Source organism: Centrocercus urophasianus, unplaced genomic scaffold (assembly GCF_019232065.1).
Source record: "Centrocercus urophasianus isolate 14NV4802_14NV808 unplaced genomic scaffold, USGS_Curo_1.0 seq_10, whole genome shotgun sequence".
NCBI lineage: Eukaryota > Metazoa > Chordata > Aves > Galliformes > Phasianidae > Centrocercus > Centrocercus urophasianus.
In genome coordinates this window covers 36,352,716-36,379,929 of record NW_024884142.1, presented here as the reverse complement: position 1 = coordinate 36,379,929, position 27,214 = coordinate 36,352,716, and the positions used below count along the sequence as shown (strand labels likewise).

General features: G+C 36.5%; 1 protein-coding gene across 2 annotated transcripts in view; it reads left to right on the top strand.

Annotated features, from left to right (window-relative positions):
* ATG5 (autophagy related 5) overlaps window positions 1–27,214 on the top strand; it is a 71,392-nt gene that overhangs the window by 34,577 nt on the left and 9,601 nt on the right. For both annotated transcript variants that reach the window (XM_042818454.1, XM_042818460.1), the window contains exon 7: window positions 10,407–10,524. In XM_042818454.1, coding sequence (XP_042674388.1) covers window positions 10,407–10,524 — 118 coding nt within the window. The remainder of the gene's footprint in view (window positions 1–10,406; window positions 10,525–27,214) is intronic.

Genomic DNA, 27,214 nt, shown 5'->3' with positions numbered 1-27,214 from the left:
ACTGTAAAATTCAGCACTTCAAAGCAAATGACATGACATTTACTTTTTTGGATGTAAATCCATATCTAAAGTTGTTTTCTTCATAGCTAGTCAATACTCAGTTGCTTACTTTTATTAAGGCTTAGTTCTGTGTATGCAAACCACAGTACTGCAAGTGTGAAAAGCGCTATTAATTTTTTGTTACTGATGAATCAGATACCTTATTAATTGCAAATATGAATTCTCTTCTGGACAGGAAATTTAGTACTTTGAGGATATGCTTATGTTGTAGGCGTCTGTCTTGCCAACACTCAACAAAACCATCTCTTGGAACTGCATGTACTGTTTGTGTTTTGTTACTATTTGACCTTACTGACTGCTGCCTCCTTGGCTTTTATGTATGAAATCACTCTTGAATGTTGACTTTTTTCTTCTTCTAGGAGCTGTGCAATTTATTTAAGGTTAAATACTGCTAATTCAGTTGTTTAGAGAATGTAGATCTCGACAAACAAATTTTATAGATCATTTGAGGGAGAAAGCTACAGCCAGGATGGAGTTCAACTGTGTTTGTTATGCATCTTGTAACATTTTGCATGGAACTGGTATTGGAACTTCTGATTGTATATATACACACTCTTGCTAAAAATGACCCATAGAGTGTAACAGCACATTTGCTTTGGATGTTGTTTGTTCCAATTTGTCTTAAAAAAGAAAGAAAAACAAAGATATTTAGGATATTCTGTCTCTTGATTTCAGTGCCCCAAACTATATCTTCTTTCCTCAGACCATTTTTGTTAAGCAGCTGGATGAACATAATTTTTCAAACCTTTGTTCCTTTTTTCTTACAACACATTCTGCATAGTTTTCAGTATGACAGATGTATTCTTTCTCTGTCAGAAATGCTATAGCACAGATGGTATCTAATAAAACACCTATAAAACAAAGCAGTTCGATTTTTTTATTATTATTTTTTATTTTTTATCATTGTGATGCAAAGCTGTTGTCTATAGGTAAAAGTTTTTTGTTTACAGCATGTTTTGTTTTAGTTCTAGAAGTTTTTAGTCCTTTCTGGTAAGGTTCAGTTAGTTGAATATATTTACTATTAGTCTTTAGATGAGTTTTTCAAGGTTTTTCATCTACTCTGCTAGTGATAGGTGGCTTAGTGATCTTGATCTCTGTCTTTCACCCTTTGAGAAATGGTTTTTCTGTGGAAATCTGTAGAGTGAGTGAATATGTTCTCAGTGTTTTCATGAGAACTTAAGTTGTTATTATGTTTTATTGAATCTACAAGTGATGCTTTTAAACCAGAGGCTAGACTGCACAGCTCTTACAGCTGGTTCTTTTTATGTTGCTGCTTGTAAGAGTAGGACAATCCTTTGAACAGTCCTGAATGCTCAGGGTTTTCTCAGGTCAATATTCAACGTGCTGTGTTGTCCCAGTCTGGCCCATAACTGCATTCATCTCTGACTGAAGCTCTGCTGCATATTTTGGTGTATTGTGGGCTATGTATTTTCATGCTTAATTAGGAAGAGTCCTTAAGGAGAGTTCATCATTTGTTCAGGAAAAACCAAGAGGGTTGGCCACTTCAACATAGTGTTTTTAATGATACTGTTATGAATCTTGCCTCAGTATACAAGCAAGAATTGATTAGGGAGTCGTCTTTAGCCTCTGCAGTGTTAGGAGGCATCTTGCAGACTTACAGGAACTATTTCACACTTGTTAATTATTATGTTAATTCCATGTTATGGAAACCATAATAACATGGCTTTGGTGTTTAAGCCTTCATTGAACAACAGGCTTTGGGACCATTTTCCAAATGATCCTGCCTGTGCTCCTTCAAGCCACTAACAATATAAAAGAGCACTTGAATGGTGTTCTTTAACACACCTTAAACAACAGGTATATATCTTCAGCCCACCATCAAAGAGTTCAGACTTTCCCAAAGAAACCTTAAAATATGAAGTTTTTCATTGAGAGCAGAAGAAAGAGTAAATTACATTCTTCAGTAGATAATTTGGCAATTTGCAGAAGGAAGATTTTCTGTGGACATGGAATAATTTCACAGAAGAACTACTGTAAAGTAATCCATATTTTTCATCAGCACTGGAATTCATCATCTATCTGCAGACTTGCTCAGAAAGTTTTAAAACGTAGTTCTGTTGTGGCCTTTCTTAATTTACCCAGTTTGCAGCCACCCTGCAAGTGGATTTGAGTGTATCTACAATGAGAACTTACAAAGCAGAGGGAAAAGAATATCTCACAAGATTCTCAGTTTCTCCACACAGTGATTAAAGTTGCCTCTAGGTAACTTGTAAGTTCAGAAAATGCAGGGAATTCAGCCATGGGCCCTTGTAGCAAGGAATGCTGGTGGGTGTTCTTGGCTGAATTAGGAAGAGTGCTCACTTCTGCTGTGGTGAAGCCACTTGTTAAGTACTGGAGTCCCCTGTGTGAAAAAGATGCAGAACTTTTGGAAGGAGTCCAGACAAAGGCCATGATGGTGGCTGAGCAAATTGTGCGTCTACTTGTACAGTGAGATAGGAACATATTTGAAATGGACATAAAATCAACATGAACTGGATGATACATTTTTAGAAGGCATTGTAGAAGTAGAAACAATGTTTTATATCCTGAAGTGTTAGAATTAAGCAAATTTATTACATTTTGAATCACTTGGCTTTGGTAAAAGATATTTTCTAACTCGATGTATATTTTTCAGATTTGTCAAACATTTAAAATAAGTTTAGCTTTCACATGGTTTTTATGATTGTAATAACTGGTTTTGTTGCTACTACACAATTTTTTTTTCCTAAAAGATTGTAAGGAAGCACATTGCCAATTTAAATAATATGATAAAGGGAGGCATTTTAAATGATTCTTTCATCTCTTGAGAAGATGAGCAAGTAAAGAACCTCAAAAAGTGTGCGTGGGGAAACTAACCTAAATAGTTGCCATATTTCTCTGTAGGTTTGTAATAAAGGTAAATTATTCTTAATTATGTAGGAAGTTAGGCTAGAACTGCAGTTGCTTCATAGAGTGTGCTCTGTTCAATGAAAGACTTCAAGGAAGGTATGAGTGGTTGCCCATATGTTATTTGGGGAATAGTCTTTAACTATTTGTTACCTAGAATTGTTCAATATTGTTTTCTAGAAATAACTGCAATAAGCCCAACTACGTAAAATTTTAACTTCATTCCAGATGTGTTTATGCTTCTAGTTGTGGCTTCATTTTAACTATAGCCTCAGCTAAGATACTAATTAATTTTGATGTAAGTATTAATTATGACAATTCCTGTTTATATTTTCTTGATCATTTAAATTATGGAAAGGTAAGAAAATCAGTTTGGGTTAGTATGGGTACACACGTCTGTAAGTGAAAACATTGACTCACAGAGCAAGTTTGTATATCTTACATGCTATTCAATATTCTTTTTATAAACTAAGTTATTTTCATAGTTTCACATGAAATCTTGGGGCCATGCTCAGGTATATACTGTAGTTTCTGCAGCTACTGAAAATATATAATTTTTAATAGGGTATTGGGGAAGACAGATCATTTGATTTATTCTATGTATTGACGTCAGAGCTAGTCCTGCTACTGCCATTGCTTCATGTCAATCAGTATTTCTGGTAATTCTAGATAGGTGCACACTGAGCATGCTCACGCTCCTTCTTTTCATTTTACCTTTTGTTGTTGTTGTTGAATATTAGACGTAAAAACAAATTACTTAGCTCTTCCATTCAGAGATCACCAATTAGCTCTATTTGTAATGTGGTATGTGTTGCACTTGGAACTGTGATGTGACTTTGCAGGTCAGCAGTGCAATATTTTGAAGCAGTATGAGACAGACTCAAAGGAAAAAAATATTATCACCGTAATGAAGAGATTAGTAAAGAGAACTACTAGTTGTAGTTCACTTTTTCCTCAGACTGCTTAAAGAAATGCTTGAGAGAGATTTTTTTTTGGAATGTTGTTCATGTCCTAATAACTTAGAGTGAAATAGAAAAGTTGTCGAAGGTGTACAGCAAAACAGGAGAAGTCCTGCATAGCTTGGAATGTTGAAGAGAGGTTGGAAAGAATTATTACAGTAGAAAAATAAATCACATTGCTGTATTTACAGCCTTACATAATACAAGTTCAAATGAAAGATGAAATGAACTTCAAGCAGATAAAACAGTAGATCTTCATAGTTCATTTCCTTCCCTCCCCACTGTGGGTACTTTAGATTGTTGAGCTAAAAATCAAGGGGCAACTTGCTGTGTACACACACACACACACATATATTATATATATGTAAGCATGCATGTGTGTGTGTGTGTGTATATACACACAGAGAATCATCTCCTGACTTGAAAGGCACTAAGAAGCATCAAGTCCAACTCCTGGCTCCATAAAAGACAACCCAAAAATCAAACTATATGTTCGAGAGCATTGTCCAAACATTTCTTGAGCTTTGGCAGCTTTGGAATACAGCCACTGCCCTGGGGATTCTGTGCTAGTGCCCATCCACCTTCTGGTGAAGAACCTTTTCCTAACACCCAACCTGACCCTCGCCTGATGCAGCTCTGTACTTACTGAGTGTATTATTCTTTTTGAGTATAACTTTCACCAGTTATCTTCCATATCGTCATTGACTGCTTGCGGTAGGTCTTCATTTTTATTTATTCATTTTACTTTCATTTCAGATGAATAGAGTTTGAACTTCCATTTAGTTTTTTAGGAATCTGTGGATGTCTTTTACAACCTACTGTTGAAATGCTGAGAATGAAGGCTAGCTGAAGCAAACGGAGGGGAGAAGTTACAGTTTTCAACCAAGTCTGTGTAAACTACTCAGCTGGTCGAGAAAAGGAAGATTATGTCTGCATAATCATTTTGTGTATTAACTGAGAGAACTGCTCTAGTATGGTTTCTAAGAGAATGATATATCCATTCTATCAAAGAAATTGGCAAGGATGAATTATATGTGCTAGCAACAATGTAACAATTGCTTTTAGGGAAATTATTATAAATGATTAAAGCTATTTTAAATAAATACAAGAGGTAAGTCTAATAAATTTTGATTCAATCCTGGTTGAGCATAGGGTTTCTTGAAAGTGCCCACTTTGTTTCCAGAAAATGCCTCATAGCGTGAAATTCTGTGCCCTTCAATGGCAGGGACAGCCTCAGCTACAGATGTAAATTAGAAGTTGTTTTCCCATTATTTTGCAAGTGGAACAGGCTTGTAGAAATGTCTTGTTTCAGCCCTGTTGTAGAATAAATTTTATCAGCATTTAAGTTTCCTCCTTTTTGTGTCTGCCATCAGAGTAGCAATTTGCAAATGTACCCTTTAGGTGTTCATATGGAGTGTTGCATAATCTTGAATGTCATAAACAAGTGCAAAATAGTTACCTTGGGGCCTTCTCACAGTCTAAGCTGAAAAGAAAGCTACAAACTTAAGCCTATGTTCATCTGGAAGTCTGTTGTTTTTCACACTAGTATTGTTTCATCATAAAGCTCTGGACGAATGTGATAGAACAGCTTTGCTTGGGACAATTTGTGTGTGGGCAGATTAGGAACTCACACAGAATCAGGAAGGAACAGAGAGAAGTCAGTTGAACTGGTTTGTAACAGAGGATTGCATTTATAGTATCTAAAATTTCCTCCTTTGGAGATCTTTGTGATAACACTTTAATTCAATGGAAAGTCTCTCTCACTGTTTCAGAGATCAATTTGTATCAGTTTTCATTTAAACAATCTTGTATTCTGCTTGTAGCTGATAAATTGCTTTGAGATATTTAAATAACAGAGGTATTTATGGAAATCCGAATGAGTATCACACTAATTGTCTTTAATGATAGATGGAGTATAAATTAATGGTTCAAAATGTTAAAATGTGTCAACAAGAAGTATGTAGGAAAGTACAAAAAGAGACTGCTCTAGCTATTGACAAGTTCTGCAGAAATATTTAGCAGCATTTAAATTATGATAAAATTTATTTGAGTTGCACTGGTTATTGCAAAACCAAATGGTTGTTTTTTGGATTTCCTTTTATTTATTAGGAAGAAACATAACTGGAGTTTGAAAATAGAATAGTAACACTGAATAGTGGGGTTAAGAATTAGAGGCCTAGGTGCACAAGCAATTTTGTTTATAACGCGATGTTGTTTTCTGCTGTAATCACTAGCTTTTGTGGCCTGTAGGCATCCCAGTAATGCAGAATAATAATCACGAGTTGGACTAAATCTGCTCTGAGACTTGTTTTCTGTGTACTCACCTGTTTGCATTTTGTGGATGGTAGACAATGTTTACCCTGCAGTTCACATGTACTCCTTCCTACCTGAGATGCTGTTTGTTGCACAGACTGACTTACTGGCTTGTTCTGGCTATGGAATATTAAATGTTTACATGCATAAAAAGTGCTCCATTATAGTACTTTTAGTACTTATTTTATTGCTTATTTCCAAGAGCCAGTCTGTTTTTATTGGCCACATTCTGCAGGTAACAGGATATATGAAATGAACTTAAGAGTTAGGTAATCTCTCTTAATATGTAACTTGTTTCTGAATAAGAATAAAAAATGCACAGCTGTTGAAGCAACTACAGATAACATTATTAAAATTCAGAACTTGCTTCTTTACACATGCAAATATTTATTTCTGACACAAGTTCTTACCTGAAGTTATTGGTGATTTGTTATCCTAGCTGTCATTTCCGTTTACTCTTTCAGTCTGATATTATGCGTGTCTAGAGAGTGGAGTTATTGTTTACTTATTTTAAATAAATAAAAATGCCTTGTGCCTTTTCCACAGTGACGGAATCAGTCATTCTAGTCTAATGTGAGGCAAAAAGAAGTTAAGATGCCAAAAATATTGCAGAAAAACAGTGTCAACAGCAGTGAAAGAATAGTTTTTGTGATATTATGGCTTGGCAGTATTGTGCTTCTAGACAGGCACAGCTCTGTGACTGCAATAATTTACCATTTTTTCAATTAGTCACTTATTCACTACTAAGATTTGTAATTGGAAACATTTATGCAAAGCAGAAGACATCTTAGAACATACTTTTCAGTCAAAAATCAATTTAAATATAAAATATATAACACTGTTTTATTTTCGGGGAGTAGTAAATGTTCCTGTATTTTCCATATGCATTAAGTAACTTGAATCACTGTACAAATTCTTACTAATACTTTTAAGCCTTCTTGGTTGAGTTTAAACTGGCTTAAACAAAGTGGTAAGCTATCTAATCTAGGGGGGTTGGAGATTCATGATCCTTGAGGTCCCTTCCAACCTTGGCCATTCTGTGATTCTGTGATTTTTGTAATCTTGGTTGGTTTTTTTTTTTTAGTGGAAAGTGGTTCATTACAAAGCAATGTAGACTATGAACTTGGCAACTTTCTGAAACTACAGAGCATGTAGGAATGTCAAAGCTTATGATTTTAGGCTGTCAGTTTATGCACATATGGGAATTAAGAGGAAATCTTTCATTGAGTGCATTCGACAAGTGTGGCAGCTTTTATTTGTTTGAATACAGTTAGAGTAGCATCAGAATGTTCACTCAGAAAGTCAAAATCCCTTCCTTTGATTGGAAATAATGGTAACAGTGATTTTTCCAGGATTAGAATCCAGCAGTTCATGAGTTAAGTTTTTCATTGTAAGATGCATCCTGCATAAAATGTCTAATTAAATTGTGGATTTCATGCAGTGTTTGATGTTCTGTCAGTTCTGAAAGGGACCAGGCACGCTGAATACTCTTTTTGGCAGGAAGATGATGAAGAAAGTTGTAATTGCTAACACAGTATGTAACTATATAGCTTGCCTCTGATCTTCTGATGCTTTAAGCTGCCTTAAAGGTCGTCTTAAGACTTTACCTCTCCAATAACTCTTCTCAATGCCAGTGTACCCAAACAAGTAATTTCTCAATGTAGAGTCATTTCTTTTCTCTGTCACTTTCCTTAGAACAACAACAAAGAACACTGTTCTGTGTGTAAAGCACAAGGTATGTGGTGCTGCAAAGGCAGTGTAGAAGATTTTCAGTTGCAGTAATTCCAGTTTCCTAGAAGGCTATCAAAATTGAATATTTGCTTTAATAAAACAAGCAAAAAACAACAACAAAAAAAAGTTACTGAATTATGGACATGATCAGTGTAAAATACACCCTAAATTTTGGAGCAGGTAATTTATCTTAATATACTTGAGGGCATTTCCCTTCTAGATCATTAGCACTTACTGATCTGCTCAACTGTAGTAACCTGCAAATGCATCCAGCATCTTTTGAAAAGCTCACTGATATATTGGTGCTATGCTGTGAAATACAGTAAGTGCTGTATTCTGTTGAAGTTATGAAAGTGATAGTAGGAAAAGAAACAATGAGTAGTGTACAAATACATGCTTTACACCTGATGTAAATAAGTTCAAATTGTTGACAGTTATGCAGTGATGTCTGTGGGTTAGATCACAGATAGCACTGTTTTGCATGATGGATTAAACAGACATTGGACAAAACGTTACCTTATGTAAGAACTTGCTCATGTTGACTGTTTTTTTCATATGTTGTTGCAGTAAATGAGTAGTAGAAAGCTGTAGGAAGTTTGTATTACTAGCTACTACACTTCAAAGGAGGTGACAGATTTTTATTTCTAAGATGTCTTTATGCTGTTATATGACTATGGTACTTTGAAAATTTATCCTATAAACACTTTAGATTGTAGGAGGGACTTTTCTTTTGACTCTTTGAACACACAAAGCATCTGCTGCGTTGCGGGGAAGAAGTATAAACATGATAGGGAAATATTCTTCCTGTAGAATTATGTGTGAGCTGTAGTCTTTGTTTAAACAATTAACATGCTGTTACTTCTATCATATTGATGAAAACCAGTGGTTTTTATTTACATTACCGCATCTGTATTGGTCAGTGCTTAAAATGAAACTGAATTCATTTTCTGTAATGTTTTGTGATAACTGCTGTGGGCATTGCTTTGCAGCAGTCAGCAACTATGTGCGAGAAACTGTTGGAAAGTACCTTTTGGACTTTCCCCTCATGTTGTAATACAGCATTAGATTATTATAACTATTAACAAAAAGATGTTAAAGAATACGAAAAAGGAATAAGCACCTGGAAAACTCTTAGCTCAAAAGTCTACAGATTGTAACTGCTTCACTTGGTGCCGCCTTCTTGTACTTATTTCCACGTCTGTTACTTCGGATGGTAAGCACTTGGGAGTTGTGATTAGACTTCTGTAAATATTTTTTTTTAATTGAAAATGATAGAAAATAGTTTTGACAATAATGTCTTAGTGTTTTGTTGTTGTTGTTGTTTTAAATTTTTTGGAGGTACACTTCAGTGTTTCTGGATGTGGGCCCAGGCACCCTGCACTGAGTGTCTGTGCAGGAGCTTTGGGACCCAGATGTCCCACCAGTCTCAGGCATTCTGTGATGCTGTGAATACGGTGTGTGAGAGTTCATTTCTTGAGTATGTATCTGTCTGAGGTGAATCCTGTTGGCTGTGTGCCTGCCATCATTTTTCAAATGTTCCAACATTTCATTAGTGCTGTTTATATCCGCACTTTGCTACCTGGAGAACAGAGAATTGACTCTGCATCTGATCAGTGTTGATAAGGAAAACTGGGAAAAAAGCATTTCTTCATTTATGGAGATTATTAGCAAGAAGTATCTTTGGTCTCATTTGGTATCTTTTATCTCATGGTATTTTTTTAAAAAAGTATTCTTTTATGTTGAGTTTGTGATTTGTTTATATATAAGTAATCATTTTTGGACAGGAACAACTTTTTTGATTGATAGGAAACTAAATTTGGAAGGAGACGCTGGTTGGCATTGTTCTTTCCCTTCCTGATGGTATGTGATGGAAGTACAGCTTACTGGAGCCCAGTCACCTGGGACGCCGGCTACATCTGTTCTGTTTCTTGGGGCTGAAACAGCTAGAATTTTTGAACAAATGCAGTATAAAGAAATCACTTATCTTGAGCTGTAAAGGTACTTGTTTGCTATTCAAAGTTCTTAATGTATTTCTAAAAGGAAATTGCAGGAAGCTACTGGATATATATTGCAGTATGGATTTGACTTGGCAAATATGCTGATCTCTGTAAGTTTGTGCTCACTGCTTATTTACTTAAATGAAGATTACTTCTGTGCTCAAGCAGATTCTACTCCCAAAACAGAAATGATGAATTTAAAAAAAAAATTAACACTTTTACATTTCCATGATACTGTGTATAAATGATTTTCGCAGTTTTGAGTGTTAATGTAGTTACAATTGTTAACAAACCAATTCCCCTGCACTTTATCACAAATGAAATATAAGAAGAAAAAAGTCAGGCATTGCGTCTTCTGCAGCCTCTATTCAATTCTGTCTTATCCCTGTCTTAGATAGTGTCACCATGTATTTTCATGGTCTTTAAATTGTTGTTTTTCCTAATTTTGTTATTAAAACAGGCAACAACAGAGAGACCTTTTATACAAAAGCTGTTTCGACCAATTGCTTCTGGAGGACAATTGCACACTCTGGGAGATCTTCTAAAAGATGTGTGTCCTAGTGCTATCACCCCTGAAGGTACTGTAAAAATAACTTTTATCTCATAAAATTATATATCATTATGTATTTATGTACTATATGAAAATAATAAGCAAAATACAAAATAAATTATTTTAATGGGGATTTCTTTGGAGGCAGAATTCTGTTTCAGTATCAGAGTGGAAGATTTCACTCTTCCTTGGCCAATTACAGTGCCCACCATACATCACCTGCAGTGTTTGGAGAGGATAAAAGTGCGTCCTTTGGCACTCCTGAAAAATTTGTCCCAGGAAATTTTAATTTAAATCTCACCTATGCCTTTGCCATCATGCTGCTCTTAATAAAAGCATTCATATTTTATCTTCTGCAATTTTAAGAAATATTCTTAAAGTAAAATCAACAGAAGTTTTAAGTTTGTTTAATTTTGTATTACATTTTCATACATCAAACTCCAAAATGGATTATCATTTAAGGCTTTTTTCCTGTTGAAATCTGACCTTTAAAAGCACACCAGAGAATAAGAGATTTATGGATGGTTATTAACAATTCTTGTGTGACTGGATAGCAGTTATATTGTGTGGCATCATATAATTTCATGCAATAGCATTTGTTAATTAGCACTTATAAACATTTTTGGATTCTGTATTAGCCCAGAGATTACAACTGTTGGAACTCTGATTTACTTTTAGATGGGGTAAATGTGGAAGTTATGTACTCTGCAAAGTGACATCAAAATTGTCTAACGTGAAATGTTTTCCATCTTGTTCTTACTGTTGTCTCTTATCAGTCCATGTAAAGGAGATGATTGTTGTTTGGGTTTTTTTTAGTCAATAAATCACAATCAATTTTGACAAATTCATGATAGTTTAGAAAAGATTGTGACACAGTTTACTGGTGCAGTATTAGCATCTTTTTACAGTAGAACAATAAACTTGAAATCAGTGTAAAAATTTATGAAATCTCATAGATTTGATGAAGAAATACGTTGACCTTAGAAATTGTCTGACATCAAACTATTTTTAATTCCTTTTTCACACTTGTTAACACATGTGAGCAATCATTTCCGAAAAGAGCAAAAGATAAGAAAAATGTGGCATATTGCTAGCCTCGTGCCACTTTCTGTTAAAGCAGTTCTAAATTTCAGAGCATGATTTTAGGGAATGATGTTATCTAACTGTCCAAAAGGTATAAACAGTATGCAAATGGATGCTTGAATGTGGGCACAAGCAACTTTAGCCATCTGTAAGTACTTGAGTTTCAGGATCCTAGAAACAGTAGTGAAAACAAACAAACAAAGGGAATTTAAAAATATAGATAAGAAAAATGTATTTTAATTTTGAAGACAGGAGCGTAAATCAAATGGAAAAAAAAAACCTCAAAAGCATTTATACAGAAGTTATTTCAGGATATAAGGGATGCTTAATGTAATTTAATTTTGAGAGTACCAGTTACTTGACACTTCCCATTATTTTTTTTTTTTCCAGAAGTTGACAAATGCACCAGCCTTTAATAGCAGGATAGAAATTTGCTATAGCAGTTGCTTGTTTCTTTTTTGTTTACAGGCTAAAATAAAAAACTGTGCTGTTTACTCAGAAAATGGTAATTACTTGATAGAAAAGAAACTAAGAGAGTTACTGTTTTTGCACTTAAGAAGGTTGAAATTTGGCAGAAAGATTTCTTTTTATTGGAGTATGCCTACCTTTTTTTGTGTAAATCTGTTGAGATTTGGCCTAACTTTGATCCTTAAGATTCTACTGAGAAACCTGCAAACTGAAGCGTTTGCTAACTTGATTCTTCATGTAGATATGAGCTATCAGGGATTCTTTTCCTGCACTGCAGTTTCTTTTTACTTGATTGTTCCTCTTATGCTCTGACCATTCTCCTCATCTATTAGGTAGCAGAAAGTTATCCTGCTACTGCTGAATCTCAGCACAACTGTGCTGCTGTAATCTCTATTAAACCAACTCAGTCAACTCAGTTCCTCTCTTGTTGATACACTGAGAAATTAACGAGCTACCTCTGTCAGTAGATGCCCATCAACTCAAAATGCAGAGAAAATTGTGGAACTGAGTAGTTTCTGACCACTTTGCTGGTAAATGAGAATTTGCAAACATTTTTGGAAATCTGGGATGCAATGTACAAATGTTTTCCTTCAAATGTAGTTATATTCATTTGTGGTTGAATAGTTGAAATTTAGAAGGTGCCAGAAATGTAGATTGCCTATGCAGTCTTGGTTTCTGCACACATGCACACTGATAATTTTACTGCTTATAGTTGGTCTCCACCACCTCTCCCTCCTTTTATTCTCTGAGATTTGTGTCTTCCTGGATAGGCAAGGTACATCTTATTGTCTGTGTGGTGAAAGATCATTTTCTGGATTGTTGAAATGAAAGATAGCAAATGAATGTACTTCGGGGAGCGTTATGATTAAGGCAGCTGATTATTGCTCTTTGGAATGGTATTAATTTCTTTCTCCACTAACAAATTCATTATCACGGGACACTAGGCAGGATGAATAGTATGAAACAAGTGATTCTAAAGATGGGAGCACCAGAGAATTCTGGTGAAATTATGTTCTGCTGAAAAGCTTGATTATTTGTACTTAGAATCAGTGAGGGCTCTTAGGCTTTGAATGCACAAATGCTAGGAACTCTGTAGTAAAGATTTAGGCCTCACATTACTGTTCTTCTCTTTCACCCACCAAAAGATGGATATTTATGGCCAAAATTTATTTTTTTATTTCAGTACGTCTCTTTCCACAGGAAGATCTTGAATCTTTTTATTATCAAACTTCAGAATTCACTTGTTTTGTGAGCAAAGAAAATACACTAGTAGCTAATCAAAGGCGTGCTTGAAGACACACTAGATATTGGTGAAGCAGTTTTTTCAGTCTTTCTCTTATTTCCAGAAAATAATTTGGGTAATTTTTTAAGGCTGTTTTTTAACCCTCCTTTTTGGTGAGTTGATGTGTTGGTGACTTTTGCTACATCTTTTTGTTAATGCAGTACGGTCAGTATGAGCTTATATTTCTTTCTGTTTTCTTCCATCTGTTATACTTTATTCTTTTCTTTTTCCTGTATGGCCTTGTCTTTTTTAATGACTTTTCAACTGGAAGCTTCATGGTAATTTCTGTCTATGGTGACACCCATAACAGAGCTTCACGCCGTGGGAACACGGAAGATATAAGACTTTCAGACACAGCATTTGTAGTTCTATATCTGAGCTGTTCCTCCTGTCAGACACTTAATGACCACCACAAGAAGAGGGAGGGAACTGTTTCAAGAACCACCCACGGTGTCTATATGCCTTTTCTTTAGGAAATATGGATGTAATTAAGACTCTCTTTTAACTGCGCTGAGAAAATATTTCAATGAAAATAATTTTTATATGCATGGATTTAATACATACACTGATTATCAACTGTTGAAAAAAACAACGCTAAGAATGCTGTTAGGAGCAGAAAACATTACATGGTGACATTAAAACACATGTAATTCAAATGTTCTTGTGAAGTACCGAATCGATATTACTGTGCATAATTGTTTTAGTAGTGTGCTTTATTTAAATTAAGAAGCTGTTTATTCAAGGCATTTATCATATGTTGAGATTGTGTATAGTCTAAAAACCTGAGGAATTATTAGCCGCAGCATATACTTGTCTGCTTCTCCTCAAGCTGGTCCTTTATTCAGTTACATGTTTGTTATCCCTCTCAATGAATGCTGTACAGTACACAGCTCTCTGGGTTGCTGAATAGTTTTATCTCTGTCATAGCATAGCAGTTTATAACCCATTTGTCAAAACACTGTCAAGCAACTACTACCTTACTAATAATGATGAGAAAGTGGGAAGAAAAGCAGTAGTTTGAAATAGAATAAGCACCAAAAAGCCATTGAATTTCTCAAACTTTTGGTATTAACATTAATCATATTGGTCATGTTTACCTGCAGATCAGACTTGGAAAGTCTGTGCTTCTCTAGGTAATATATAAAGGTACTTGCTATTCATGCACTACTATTTCTGACTTCCTGGAATTATTAGCTATCCTTACTGGATGGTGAACGTTTTAACTTCATTAAATCTTTGGAGGTGAATCTTTGAGATTTACTAGCACGTTGAGCTACTTGTGTTTATTTTTCAGTTGCAGTGATCTTTAGAGTCTGGAGTTTTTTTGTTTTGCATTTGTTTCTACCTACTTATTCATACATAAAATGAAGGCAAGTTAGTTGTTTTAGTTTTGGGCAGTGTTTAACTGTTTCTGATCTTGATTCCATCATGGAAGGGTAATGCTACTTCAAATCTCCTTACCAACAGGTATTGACTCATTTTATTTTTGTATTGATAGTTCTACAGCTGTTTCCTTTCTTTTGCATCACGTTTCTTCAAAACTTTTGTTATAGACATACTTCACTTTTATTTGTTGTTCTTTTAATAATCTAGTGCATTCTTTAAAATTCCCCAAGGTTGGACCTCAATGATCTTCAAGGTCCTTTCCAAACTAAGACATTCTGTATGATTGTAAGATTCATATAACTATTTTTTGTAGTTTTTCAAACTTCAGCTAATTTCCTAGTAGATATTTCAGTGAAGTACTATCTCACTGTCATTTCTGCTTTAATTCCTTCTTGCTTTCCATCCTTTTTTTCTTCTGGTATTTGATACATATATTCCTACTTTGGTTTCCTTGAGTCTCCCCCCAAAGTTTTTTGTGCTGCTGTATATTAAAACAAAAGATCTATCTAGGAACTGTCTCAACTAGGGGTCATCTCTCTCTTGTTTTCGTTTGTCAATTTAAGTTAAAAGTTTTTGTTACTTAGGGTAGTCCAGAGTAATATACTCAATATCCCCCTTTTATTTCACTATTTTATATTCCAGAAATTCTATGAAGATCCAGCCACCAGTCAAAACATTCAACTTTTACTTCTTGTAGACTGTGTACTATGTCATCTTAAATCTAAGCTCCTAACAGATGTCTCTTCTACTTCCACTTGCAATGGCAGCAGTTCTGGTTCTAAAAAATCAGTCTTCTTTAAAAACAAACAAACAAAACCACCTTGAGTTACTGTTGTTGCAAACATGATTCAGTGAATTATGGAGCTCTGCAGGCTGAGATGAAACTTGGTACTGCTTATGGTCTCTTGGACTAGTTTGTTACAGTGTGTGTGCACCTAAGGTGGAGAAGATGTTGAAGACCACATGGCTTATAAATAGGGCACAAGATCATATGGATGATGTGGCAGAACATGTTACATATTCTAAAATTGCCAACTGCCAGAATTAATTGTCTGTGTCTGAAGGGAGATAAAATGATGGCTATTTTTCCCTACCATCTTACTTTATCACTTTACCATTGTCTTACTGCAGTTAGTTAGATTAAGCTATGTTGTTTACAGTGTGAATGTCATTTTTAATGGATAAATAAAATTGAGTGTTATCTGTCTGTTGCAACTGATTTTATGTACCTTATGATAGGGATTCCTGCTGCCAATTAAGGGACCTTTGCTTTCAGAAGTATCAACAGGGAAAAAAGTCAGTAATTCCCAGCAATCAGAAAAAGTTCAGCTCATGTTTACAAGGTTTCCCCTAGAATTATTCCCAAGGATTCAGTTAGGAATGGTGACTCATCCTAATAGAAGAGAATGTACACAGTATGATGCTGTGTTCAGTAGAATGCCTTGAAAATGCAAAGGGTTAAAATGGTAGAAAGCAGGATTAATTTGGGGGAGGGAAAGGCTTCTTTCCTCTTCCACACCGAAAAGTTTAGACGTTGTGCATAATGTTAAGATAAAAACTTATATAATGCAGAAGGAGACTGCTTTCTTCCATTGCTATCATGTCTAAACAATTCTGGATGCAATTTTAATTTGCCAGTGTTGTTGAAGTCCTTGTAAAAGTTGTTTTGATTTTTGTCTCATGCTTCCTTGAAGCCCCAAATGGTAAACATTTGGACATAATGACGCAAACAGTAGGCTATCAATCAATCCCAGTTTTCACAGCATTGTTGTTCATTCAGAAAAGCTGTGTGAACTGACCTCTTTCTACAGCAGTGTCATTAGTTCTTTCAGAAATAAAATGAGGATCAAAAAGACTTCCAGAATTTTTTTCTTAAGGCTTGCTTCACTGAATGATATTGTAAAAATTAGTGATCAACTGCTTTCAATTAACTCTCAGCTTTTTAAAATGTATTTTGTATGAGAGGCTACACATTAATTGTTTTTGCTCTCCCTCAGTTTTCTAAGCATTGACTTCCAGGAAATTAGGCAAACTGAAAATACAATTTCGATTAGATTTGACGTGTGGGTTCTTAATTTTTATGCAAGTGACAATGTAATAGAAGAGTTAAGTATATACAGTATGAGTGCCCTTTGGTTGAAGTGAAATAAACTGTCAGAGCTCAGAACTAGCTGGACCATGGGTTTCCTGTGGGAGATACAAAGCAAGGAGAGGAGCAGCTCAGTAGTGTCCAACTACTCACTGCTTCTTGTGAACTGACTTGGGAAGTTTTTACTCCATGTCTTTAGCTAGTAAGTCTGATTGTGCCTTTTGCAGGGCTGGCCTTCGCTTTTCAGTTCTTTTGAGGTGTTGTTGTTGAAATACTTTTCCAGGCCACCTAAATACAGAAGCGTAACTCACAGTCTTAGGCAGTTTAATGGCTGCACTTTTTCCCCATATGGATATGATAATATTGTAAAGGGCTACAGGCCTTGTAGTGGGCAAACACGCAAAAAGATGTTTAAAAGCTCAGAATTTGATTACTGTTAATTCATTTTCTCCTCACTTCTAGTACAAATTCCAGTTCACTGCCTTTTCTACTGCAAGACTCATTTTGTTAAGTCAGAACTAAAATTTAGGCTACTACTTAACCCATTCTGCCTTCTTTGTGTCTTTGACTCAATGGTGCTCTCAGTGTTAGAGGACGTAATCACAAACACTGTCTCCTATTTGACTGGAGTCATCATTTGTCCGCCAGGCCATCTGCTTAGATTATCCTTCTGTAGCTGATTTCCTTCTTCCCCCCAAAATTTCTCATACCTATTTGACCCAGTTCCTTATTTTAAGTTGAAGTGGAACTATTTTTTATTTTTCTGTATTAAAATTGCATGCTTTTTGATTCAGTAGAACTTTTTGATCAAAAGGAATGTAAGTCCAGAGGATGGCTTGAGATTACTGAACTAATAGCTAGTAGTCATGACCATGTACAAAGGTACAAATATTCTGATTGTTAGAATGTTTGTGCCTTTTTGTTAACCATCTTCATTTCTAAACAAGTTCATTGTTTGCAGAGGACTTCTCTGTCTAAAAAAATCTTGCCCTCAAAAAAGTGGAGATCTCAAGCTGGTTGTGGTTTTTCTGCATGGAAGTTCTCGGGAAGCAGCAGAGGCTGTTTTAAAGCTTGCTCCAATTTCACCTCAGTCAACCATATGAGGATTATCTTCTTGTGAGCCCTCTTCCCCTTTCCAGTCTTTTCCGTTCAGCAACTTTTCTAATATCACAAGAATAGTGGGGTTTTTTTTTGTGACTTCAAAGTGGTTTCTGAGCATGCACTTGCACACACATTCAAAAGAGCTGAATGCAGAAAGAAGTGCAGTAAATAAAGAAATAATTCTTTTTCTCGGACAAACCTCTGGAAATTTGTTAAGCTTCAGCTAAAATTGTTCTGTCGGCCACCCAATAAGTTTTATTAGTATCAGACTCCAGACCATTCTCTTTAAATTTGTCAGAAAGCCAGTGCCTTTATTCAGGCACAACAAAGTGTGCCTGAATAGTTTTTATATGTCTGTTATTAACAGTAGTAGTACAAAATGGAGAAAGTAAAATTCTTCACAGAACAGAATAACTTTTTTCAAAATTGACTTTATTCCGTTTGGAAACTATAAGGCAGCAATTCTAGAATTCTCTGCAGATGAGTGTTGTTATTACCATCCCAGTGCTGCATACTTTGTGGGCTGTACTAGAGCTATGTTTCTTGGAAGATCTGAGGTGCCGTCCCCAAGTTCCTGATTGAATGCTGTGGATCTGAAAATCTAGGCAGTCAAGAAAAGATTGGCAAACCTACTAGAAACAGGACAAGCTATGTCAATAATATGGTTTGGATATGTGTTTTAGTAGGAGATCTGTTGGAATCAAAAGCGTCTTGACAAAATGTTTTGGTTGTGGTGAATTTCTAGTTTTAAAAGGAATATTTTTTGTGTTTTAGGAGGAGACCTCAGGTTCTTTATGCACTGTATGGATATTTCAGTGTGTTCCCACTGAATTTATCACTTAGACAAAAGATGAGTGAAGAGTCAAAAAGGAAGGAGGAATTAGAGGCGCAGAGAGGTGATGTGGCTTGCACCTGGTCACACTGAGGTCAGTAGCAGAGTTAAGAACTGGGCTTTCTTTGAATTCTGATCAAAATCAGTCTCTCACATCTCAAGAACAGTTCACTCAGTATGAGAGACTGAGGCATCAAAAATTTCACAGGAAATAAAAGCACTTTTCTTGTAGCTTCTCCTATTTTTGCTCTTGGAAGCCTGACTGCAACAGCTGTAGTATACAAGGCATGTAGACTAACATGTTTGTTGTTGTTAGTTAGTTTAATAGAAGATGTAACAATGTTCCAAAATACTTTTTTTTTTTTTTTTTTGCAGTATGGAAATCATCCTGATAATCGTATCATAGAATCATAGGTTCATTTGCTGTGTAATCTGTGCTGCCTTTAATACTGTAACTGGTGAAGATGTAACTGGAGACTTTAGCAGGTTTCCCAGAGATTTCAGGAGACAGTAGTAAGCTTTTGTGGAGGTTTACCAATGTAAAATTCTCAATCAGGAACTACGGTACAAACAACAGAATTTTGTCCATGCTTTTAGTTATACTAATATACAAAAGAAGACTAGAACACCTGATGTTTTCACAGTATGACTATTAAGCAGTTCTCTGATATGACTGTGCTTTAGGCCAAGTAATGCTCTACCAGAAAACTTTAGTGTTCGTGTGTTGACAGCAGAGGGCATGTTCTCAGTGAGCAATGTAGATAGTGGAATTTCAGAATAGTTTGGTTTGGAAGGCCTCTCAAAGACTATCCAGTCCAAGCACCCTGCTCTGAGTAGAGTTGCTTCCTGCCAGATCAGGCTGCCTACGGCCCCATACAACTTGATCCTAAATGCCTCCAGGGATGGGGCATCCACAACTTCTCGGGTGGGCAGTCTGTTGTAGTATCTCACAACCTTCATAGTGATGCATTTCTTTATCTAACCTAAATCTACCTTCTTTTACTTTAAAAGCCTAGTCCTACCATTATATACCCTGAATCTCTGTTGTGGCTAGGGAGATAATTTTGGCTGATCAGGCTCAAGTTGGCAATTGCCTCGAGGTAAAGAGAATGTGTCCTGGTCCATTGGATGAACTACTCCTGTATCTTTAAACTAGCTTCATGTGCTGTAGCCTTACTGGGGGCTAAGTAAAATCATTCCTGTTTTCCTTGATTCTCCTTTGCAGTCTTTTTCTTTCTGCCTTTTTGCATATATGTGTAACCTGATTTTCACAGGAGATAAACATCTTACAGGGCTAGAAAGAAGAGAAGCTGCTAAATGGGGGAAAGATTTTAAAAAAAGGGAAGTTTAGGTTAGATATTAGAAGGAAGTTTTTCACACAGAGGGTGGTGATCCAAAGAGGCTTGGATGCCCCATCCCTTGAGGCGTTCAAGACCAGGCTGGATGTGAAAAAGTATTAGCCTTACAACAACGTAAGATGAAATACACCACTAATAAACACTGTATTGTATTTACTGCATTCTATAAGGATTCAGCAGTGCTTGTTAATTGTAGGTACTCCCTTCTTGAATGGCTCATCTTAGTCAAAGATGTTGGTATCTTCACATTTCGTGGGTAATTCATATTTTTGTTTGGCAGAATATTTGCAAGAAAGGTGAAATTTGTTTTCATATCAGAGCTGAAGTCTTATATAGTGGCTTGGCACTACAGAGATGCTGTAGTCATTGAAGATCTGAATGTCTCTTGCACCCCTTGCTCTTTTTCCTTGTTGGGTATTGTCAGCACACTTACCATGGCAAAATATGATAAGAAGCTTCGCTAAGTCCCATATCTTAATGCAAACAGTTATTCACTGGAAGTTTGCTCTCTTTGGGAAGAGGTGAATAGACTGCAAAGGGCTGCCTCTGAGAAATACTCATGATCAGATTGAGGGCTTGTGGGTTAAAATTAAGGACCAGACCAATAAAGGACTTCTGGTAGTTGAGGTCTGCTACAGGCTGCCTGTTTGAGAGCAGCCTGCTGATGAGGCCTTTTTGCTTCAGCTACAGGAGGCGTTGCACTTGCCGGCTCTCATGCTGGTGTGGGATTTCTATCACACAGATGTCTGCTGGGAAAGCAACACAATTAAAGAAACTCCTAGACCAGGTGTTGGACAGACCAAACAGAGGTGAAGTTTTGCTGGACCTGCTGCTTACTAATACTGAGGAGATCATTGAAGAGGTTAAGATTGGAGGCAGTCTGGGCTGTAGTGATCGTGCCCTGGTTGAATTCACAGTCTATAGGAATATGGTTCTGGCATAGAGCAGAATCAGAGCCCTGAATTTCAAGTGAGCAAACTTCCATCTGGTTAAGGAATTAGAGCACAAGAATTCTCCATTGCCTCAGCACAAGAAATCAAACCGAGAAGGCAGGAAGCTGACATGACTGACCTGCTGGTCAAACAAAGGGAAAGCAAGGAAATGCATAGAGATTGGAAGCAGGGACACGTGTCCTGGGAAGAATGCAGGGATGCTGTCCAGACGTGAAGAGATGGGATCAGGAAAGCTGAAATGCAAATGACACTGATCTTGGTGAGAGATGCGAAAAATAGGGTGTACCCCTTCTGATAAATGAGAAGGGATAACTTGCTTCCATACATACATGGAAAAGGCTGAGGTATTCAGCAAGTACTTTGCCTTGGTCTTCACTGGCTGTCAGGCTTCCCACTCCTCTCGTGTCCCTGAACCTCTAAGTATTGGTCAGGGGATCGAAATTGCTCCCACTGAAAGAGCAGAGCAAGTTAGACATCACCTCACGAGACTGAATGTGTTCATGTATACAGGGCCAGACGACATGCATCCCAGGGTCCTGAAGGAATTGGCTGATGTGATTGCTAAGCCACTCTCCATCGTATTTGAAATTTACTGTCAGGTGAAGTCCCCAGTGACTGGAAAAAGGGAAACATCATTCCCATTTTTGAGAAAGGAAGACCCAGGGAACTGTACACAGGTGAGCCTCTTGTTTAGGCCTGGGAAGATCATGGAGAAGATTCTCTTAGAAGCTATGTTAAGGCACACATGAGTCGAGGAGGTGATCCAAGACAGCCAGTGTCAAGGGCTGTCAGGGCTTCGTCAAGGGCAGATCATGCGTAACCAATCTGGTGGCCTTCTATGATTGAGGCGTTGGTGGACAAAGAAAGGACAGTTTATGTTGCCTGTTTGGACTTGTGCAAAGCCTTTGGTATGATCCCACACCACATCCTTGTCTCTAAATTGAAGAGAGGTGGAGCTAAAGGCTGGACTATTTGGTGGATAAATAGTTGATCGGATGGTTGCAGTCAGAGGGTTGTGATTAATGGCTCTGTGTCTAGGAGGAGGCTGGTGATGAGTGGTTTCCCCCAGGGGTCTGTCTTGGGAGAGGTGCTCTTCAACATCTTTATCAACAACCTAGATCGAGTGCACCCTCAACAGGTTTTCTGATGATACCAAGCTGAGTGATGTAGTTGATACAATAGAAGGAAGAAATGCTATTTGGATGGACCCGGACAGGCTTTAAACCCACCACATGAACCAATGAGGTTCAACAAGGCAGAGCATGAGGTATTGCACTTGGATTAGGGTAATTCCAGATAAGAATACTTACTGGGAGAAGAACTCATTGAGAGCAGCCCTATGGAGAAAGACTTGGGGGTCCAAGTGGACAAAGCCTGGACGTAAACTAGCAGTGTGCACTTGTAGCCCAGAAGGTCAACCGTATTGCAGGCTGCATCAGAAGAGGGGTGGCCAGCAGGGCAAGGGAGGTAATGGTCCCCGCTGTACTCTGCCTCATCTGAAGTACTCTGTCCAGGCTTGGAGTACCCAGCACAAAAAAGATGTGGAGCTTTTGGAGTGTGTGTAGGGGAGGACCACAAACAGGGCTGAAACACCTCTCTTATGAAGAGAGGTTGAAGGAGTTGGGCTTGTTTAGCTTGGAGAAGAGAAAGTTCCAAGGAGATGTTACTGTGAACTTCTGGTATTTGAGTAGAGCTTGTAAACAGGAGGGAAGTCCAGTTTTTATGTGTTCTGATAGTCATAGGACAAGGAAGAATAGCTTTAAACTAAAAGAGCAGAGATGTTAGTTGGAAATTTTTTACTCAGAGGGAGATGAGGTACTGGCACAGGTTGCCCAGAGAAGCTGTTGATGCCTCATCCCTGGGGCATCCCTGGGGTTCAAGGCCAGGTTGAATGGGACCCTGGGGCAGCCAGATGTAGTGATTGGCAACCCTCTCTGTGGCAGGGAGATTGGAAGGTACCTTAAAGATCATCCATGCCATTCTGTTATTCTGTGAATTAAAGCAAAGAAACCACGTGTGTACCAGATACACAAACAAATCTACTCCTGCTATTAGGAGTCAGTACCCTCCAACGGAAGGTTGGTTGCAGAGCCAGCTCTTTACATGCACATACTAGTACAACAAAATAAGCTGTAACTCATTTCTGAACCGTGTTCCTACATTGCTTTATCCACATGTCTTAATGACATTAATTTAGCAAATTCCTGTTTACAAGTACTGCATGCGTGAATAAAAATGTCATGGATCTTCAGTTCTGCTTTAAGTGAAAAAATACTTCCTGGACTCTAAAGAAGTCAACATTTGTCTAAAAAGATATGTGATAATGTATGAGTTGTTGAAGCAAATTCTTCAGGTATGTTGATAGGGAAAAATTAAAATGAACCTTCTGAGGAAAATTAATATGTAATCTTACCTTTGAACAAATAGCTATCTTGTGACTTTATTAAAAAAGTTACTGTTCTGTTTAAATAGCCCGTCAGGTATTCCATTGCTTCTTTATCTACTCTTTCCTATTTTTTTCAAGAGTAAATAATTGTGTTGTGGTAGAGATCACTAAATGCTTTAATCTACTAGCTGCTTAAAAGAACTTACGGTATGTGTACAGAAAAAGAAATGTTATGTGTGCAAACTATATTGCCTACTCATTAAAGAACTTATTTTTCAATGAGTAAGGGTCTGGAAGAAGGTAATGTAAGTATTTTAGAAAGTTTGTATTTCTCTGACAAACAGCACTCCCCTTCTGTTTGTGATCACAGGATGAAAGCTCTCTAAGCTTGTATATGTACATTTTTACTGCTACATCATGTAGTGTGCTCTTAAGATTGAGATCTCATTCCCCAGGAAGCATTTCTGTCTAAGATTAATTGCCCTTTTAAAATCAGTGTTTGATGTATTCCTTTGGCTATATCCTGACTCACTTTAACCCTCTTTGACCTGACCCCACTGACTATTAGCGCCATGGCTGAAGGAGAAATACTTCAGCTTGATGTATGCAGTACAGATTTGAGCCTGTGGTTTTTCACATCAATGGATTCAATTAGCTGGGTTTTTACTAATCAGCTTAGCAGAAGTTGGAGAATTTGTCAGACATGGAACAAAATTGTCTGTTCTTACAGGTTAATTGAGCTCATCCACCTTTTCATGTTTATGTTGCTTGTGAAGTTTACTTTGGTTAACTTTCATAATAATACTGTTGCAAGTAGCATTTAAAAAAGGCAAAACTTGTTTATCTTCCTCCCATTAAATGGAGGAAGGTGCAAAACATAAAATAGCAACCATTAGATCTTTGATCTGTGTATATCTCCTATCACTTTTCAGGCAAATGTTTTTAAATTATAATTATGTCAGAAAGTCCACATGTGAGTTTGATTTATTTAACTGAGCAGATAAACTAAAAAATATTGTCATGACTTTATGAAAACAAGTAAAGTTGCTGATGCTTTCGCAATTGAATGTTGCAGCAACAGCAGTCCTTTGCTTTGTCTTGCTAGGAGTAGTTCATCATTTGAGTAGCCGAAAAGTTAATTATAATAAGTGGGTGATTTGGCTACAATCTAATAATATTTGCAGGCATTATGTGAATTATACTAACTTGAAAATGAAGTAAAATAGAGGTTGAAAGTTCAAGAATGCCATTAAAAACCTTTAAAAGTGCATATATGTGCATATGCATATGAAATATAAGATTGTATTTTGTAAGAATTTGCTAGATGTTTGGAAGAACCACACTGCTGAAAACAATGATGTTTTAAAAGTCTTTATGAACAGTTAGCAACACGAATTCTTACAGCAAATGAACTGGGTTTATACTAATCTTTATCAAATGCTTCAACTTTTCAAGAACCATCTTGGTGACATTTAGCTTCCTGTCTGTACACAACTAAGCCTTAATTTCTGAAGGTCACCTGTAGGAAGTTTAGAGAGGGAAAACCTCAAACTTGATTAAATGCATGGTACGTGTAAGGGTTAACTCATAAGTCAATGTTCTGCTATTTGGAAAGTTACACAACTCCTAACACAACCTTTCCTATTCCTCGTCCGTATACAAATCTTGTGTGCTTGCTTGTTATGTGGATGGTAGCTCAATATGCATAGAATTTCCCTTTTTGTTCACATATGCATAGCCAAATTTAAGTGCTTTACAAAAAAAAAAAAAAAAAGTTTTAATTGTGAATTTGAGTACAATATAAAGTGACACAGATTCATTACCAGTTCAAGGCTTAAGCTAAGGCATGGATACTAGCAAGGAAGAAGGAATATCAGAATATTTGCTGCTAGGTTGTTTATAACTTTTTTCCTAGGGCTTGGATGTTTGAGAAGTATCTTAGACTCAGTATTCTAAAACTTTTTAAATACAAAAATTTTCATGGTTGAAGAAGAGCACTTTTGGTTTGTCATAAATTATCTTGGGATTACCTACAACAACTTTATTAAGAGCTTCTATGAAATACACAAGAATAATTAAAAAATATATATATAAAAAAAGACTTTTCATGCAACCTGCATTTACTGGTGTTTGAAACTAAATGCTAAGAACTTTTTCAGTGAGATAGAAAAATGGTTTCTAGTTTGTTTGTACCTACTGCCTAGCTGTTGTGTGATTTGAAGCACATCCCTAATTCTCACAAGCTGTTCTGAAGCTAATTAAACTTCTGTAAGAGGTGGTTGGCCAAATTGTTTTTCAGAAATGCAGCAATCTAATGTGAAGATTGACTTGTGGTAGAGGATGTCAGGAAATTGAGAGGAAAAATTGCTTGAAGAAAATAATGAATAAGAATAATGCCAAATTCTTTATTTTTTCCCACGGAGTTTAATTATGCTTAATAAAGATGATGTTGTATATTCACCTACTTTCATTTTGTAGATGGAGAAGTCTAGGACTACTGGAATATCATCCAGAGAACCTAATCATACTGAGAATGGTGGCAAGATAAGTTTCCTCTCCTTTAACATAATAAATATCTCAGCCATCTGCCACAAGAAGATCCTGAGGAGATAAACCAAGTGGCCTGGATCAAAAGTGCATAGAGAAATAGAGAAATACAGCACTAATTCAAGCATGGCTCCGAAACAGTGAATGTGAATTTCACAGCAGTATCATAATGGAGGAATAATCTAGATGTTTTTTGCAGTTTTGCTTTTATAGTCAGGTACTTTGCAAGAACAGAATTCACTAAGATTGACACAGGTCCAGTTCTACCATAGCCTTTTGGACTAAGAAGCAGCAGTTCTCAGGAGGGGTTCTGGTAGAATGACATCAAGGGATTAAGAGTGAAATTGAGCTGGTGATGTGAATAACAAATATAAACCAGGGTGAAGAGAGATTGATATTTTGAACTGATCATTTTGGAGGATAATAATATTTTTTCTTAAAAAAAAAAAAAAAAAGAGAGAGAGAGAGATTATGGGGTTGTTTGACAAATGGAATAAAATTTAACATTCCTTTAAAAAAAAATTTAAGTATTTGTATATTTATAAAGTGTTGGATTTAACTTAGCTTTGGTTGTGTTTGGGCAAGGAGTGTGCCGTGGTTAAAAGTAGTGTGTGGTATTTAAGCAGATATCAAAAATATCCAGAGCCTTGGACATATTTTGGAAAGCTATGACCTTCAATTTGAGCAATTGAATTTATGGTACTTCAGTGATTAAAATGAGAGATGTGTTGCTGCCTGTTAAAAATTTCTACCTGATGGTTAAGTTAGACTCATGTTGAAAAATTAAATCTGAACAGAAATTCTTCCCCAAATTGCTCTTTTATTTGGAACAATGTTTGTTCCAAATGCAGAGTAATTTTGAGGGGAAAAAAACCTGGTTCTGACTACTGTATTCAACATATATTTCCGTATATGAATTCTTCACCTGAATCAGCATCGGTGGCTTTCCCCAGTGCTGGCAGGATTTGCAGGAAGGAATGACAAGTCATTGCTGTGCCATCGTGTCACACATCAGCCTCTAAAGCTTTGAGGTCAGACAGAACCTTTTGTTGTGGCTAGGCTATTTTAGAGTCAGCTTCTCGGATTTTTTATTTTCTCATTCTTGCTCAGAGCATAGTGAACAGCATATCTTGCCAGTTGCGATCCAATATATCATCATTTGTGTTTCTCTTTAAACTGCTAATTACTCCAAAATAGGGGAATGGAAGGGAATTCTGTTAGCTTATGTGTGAT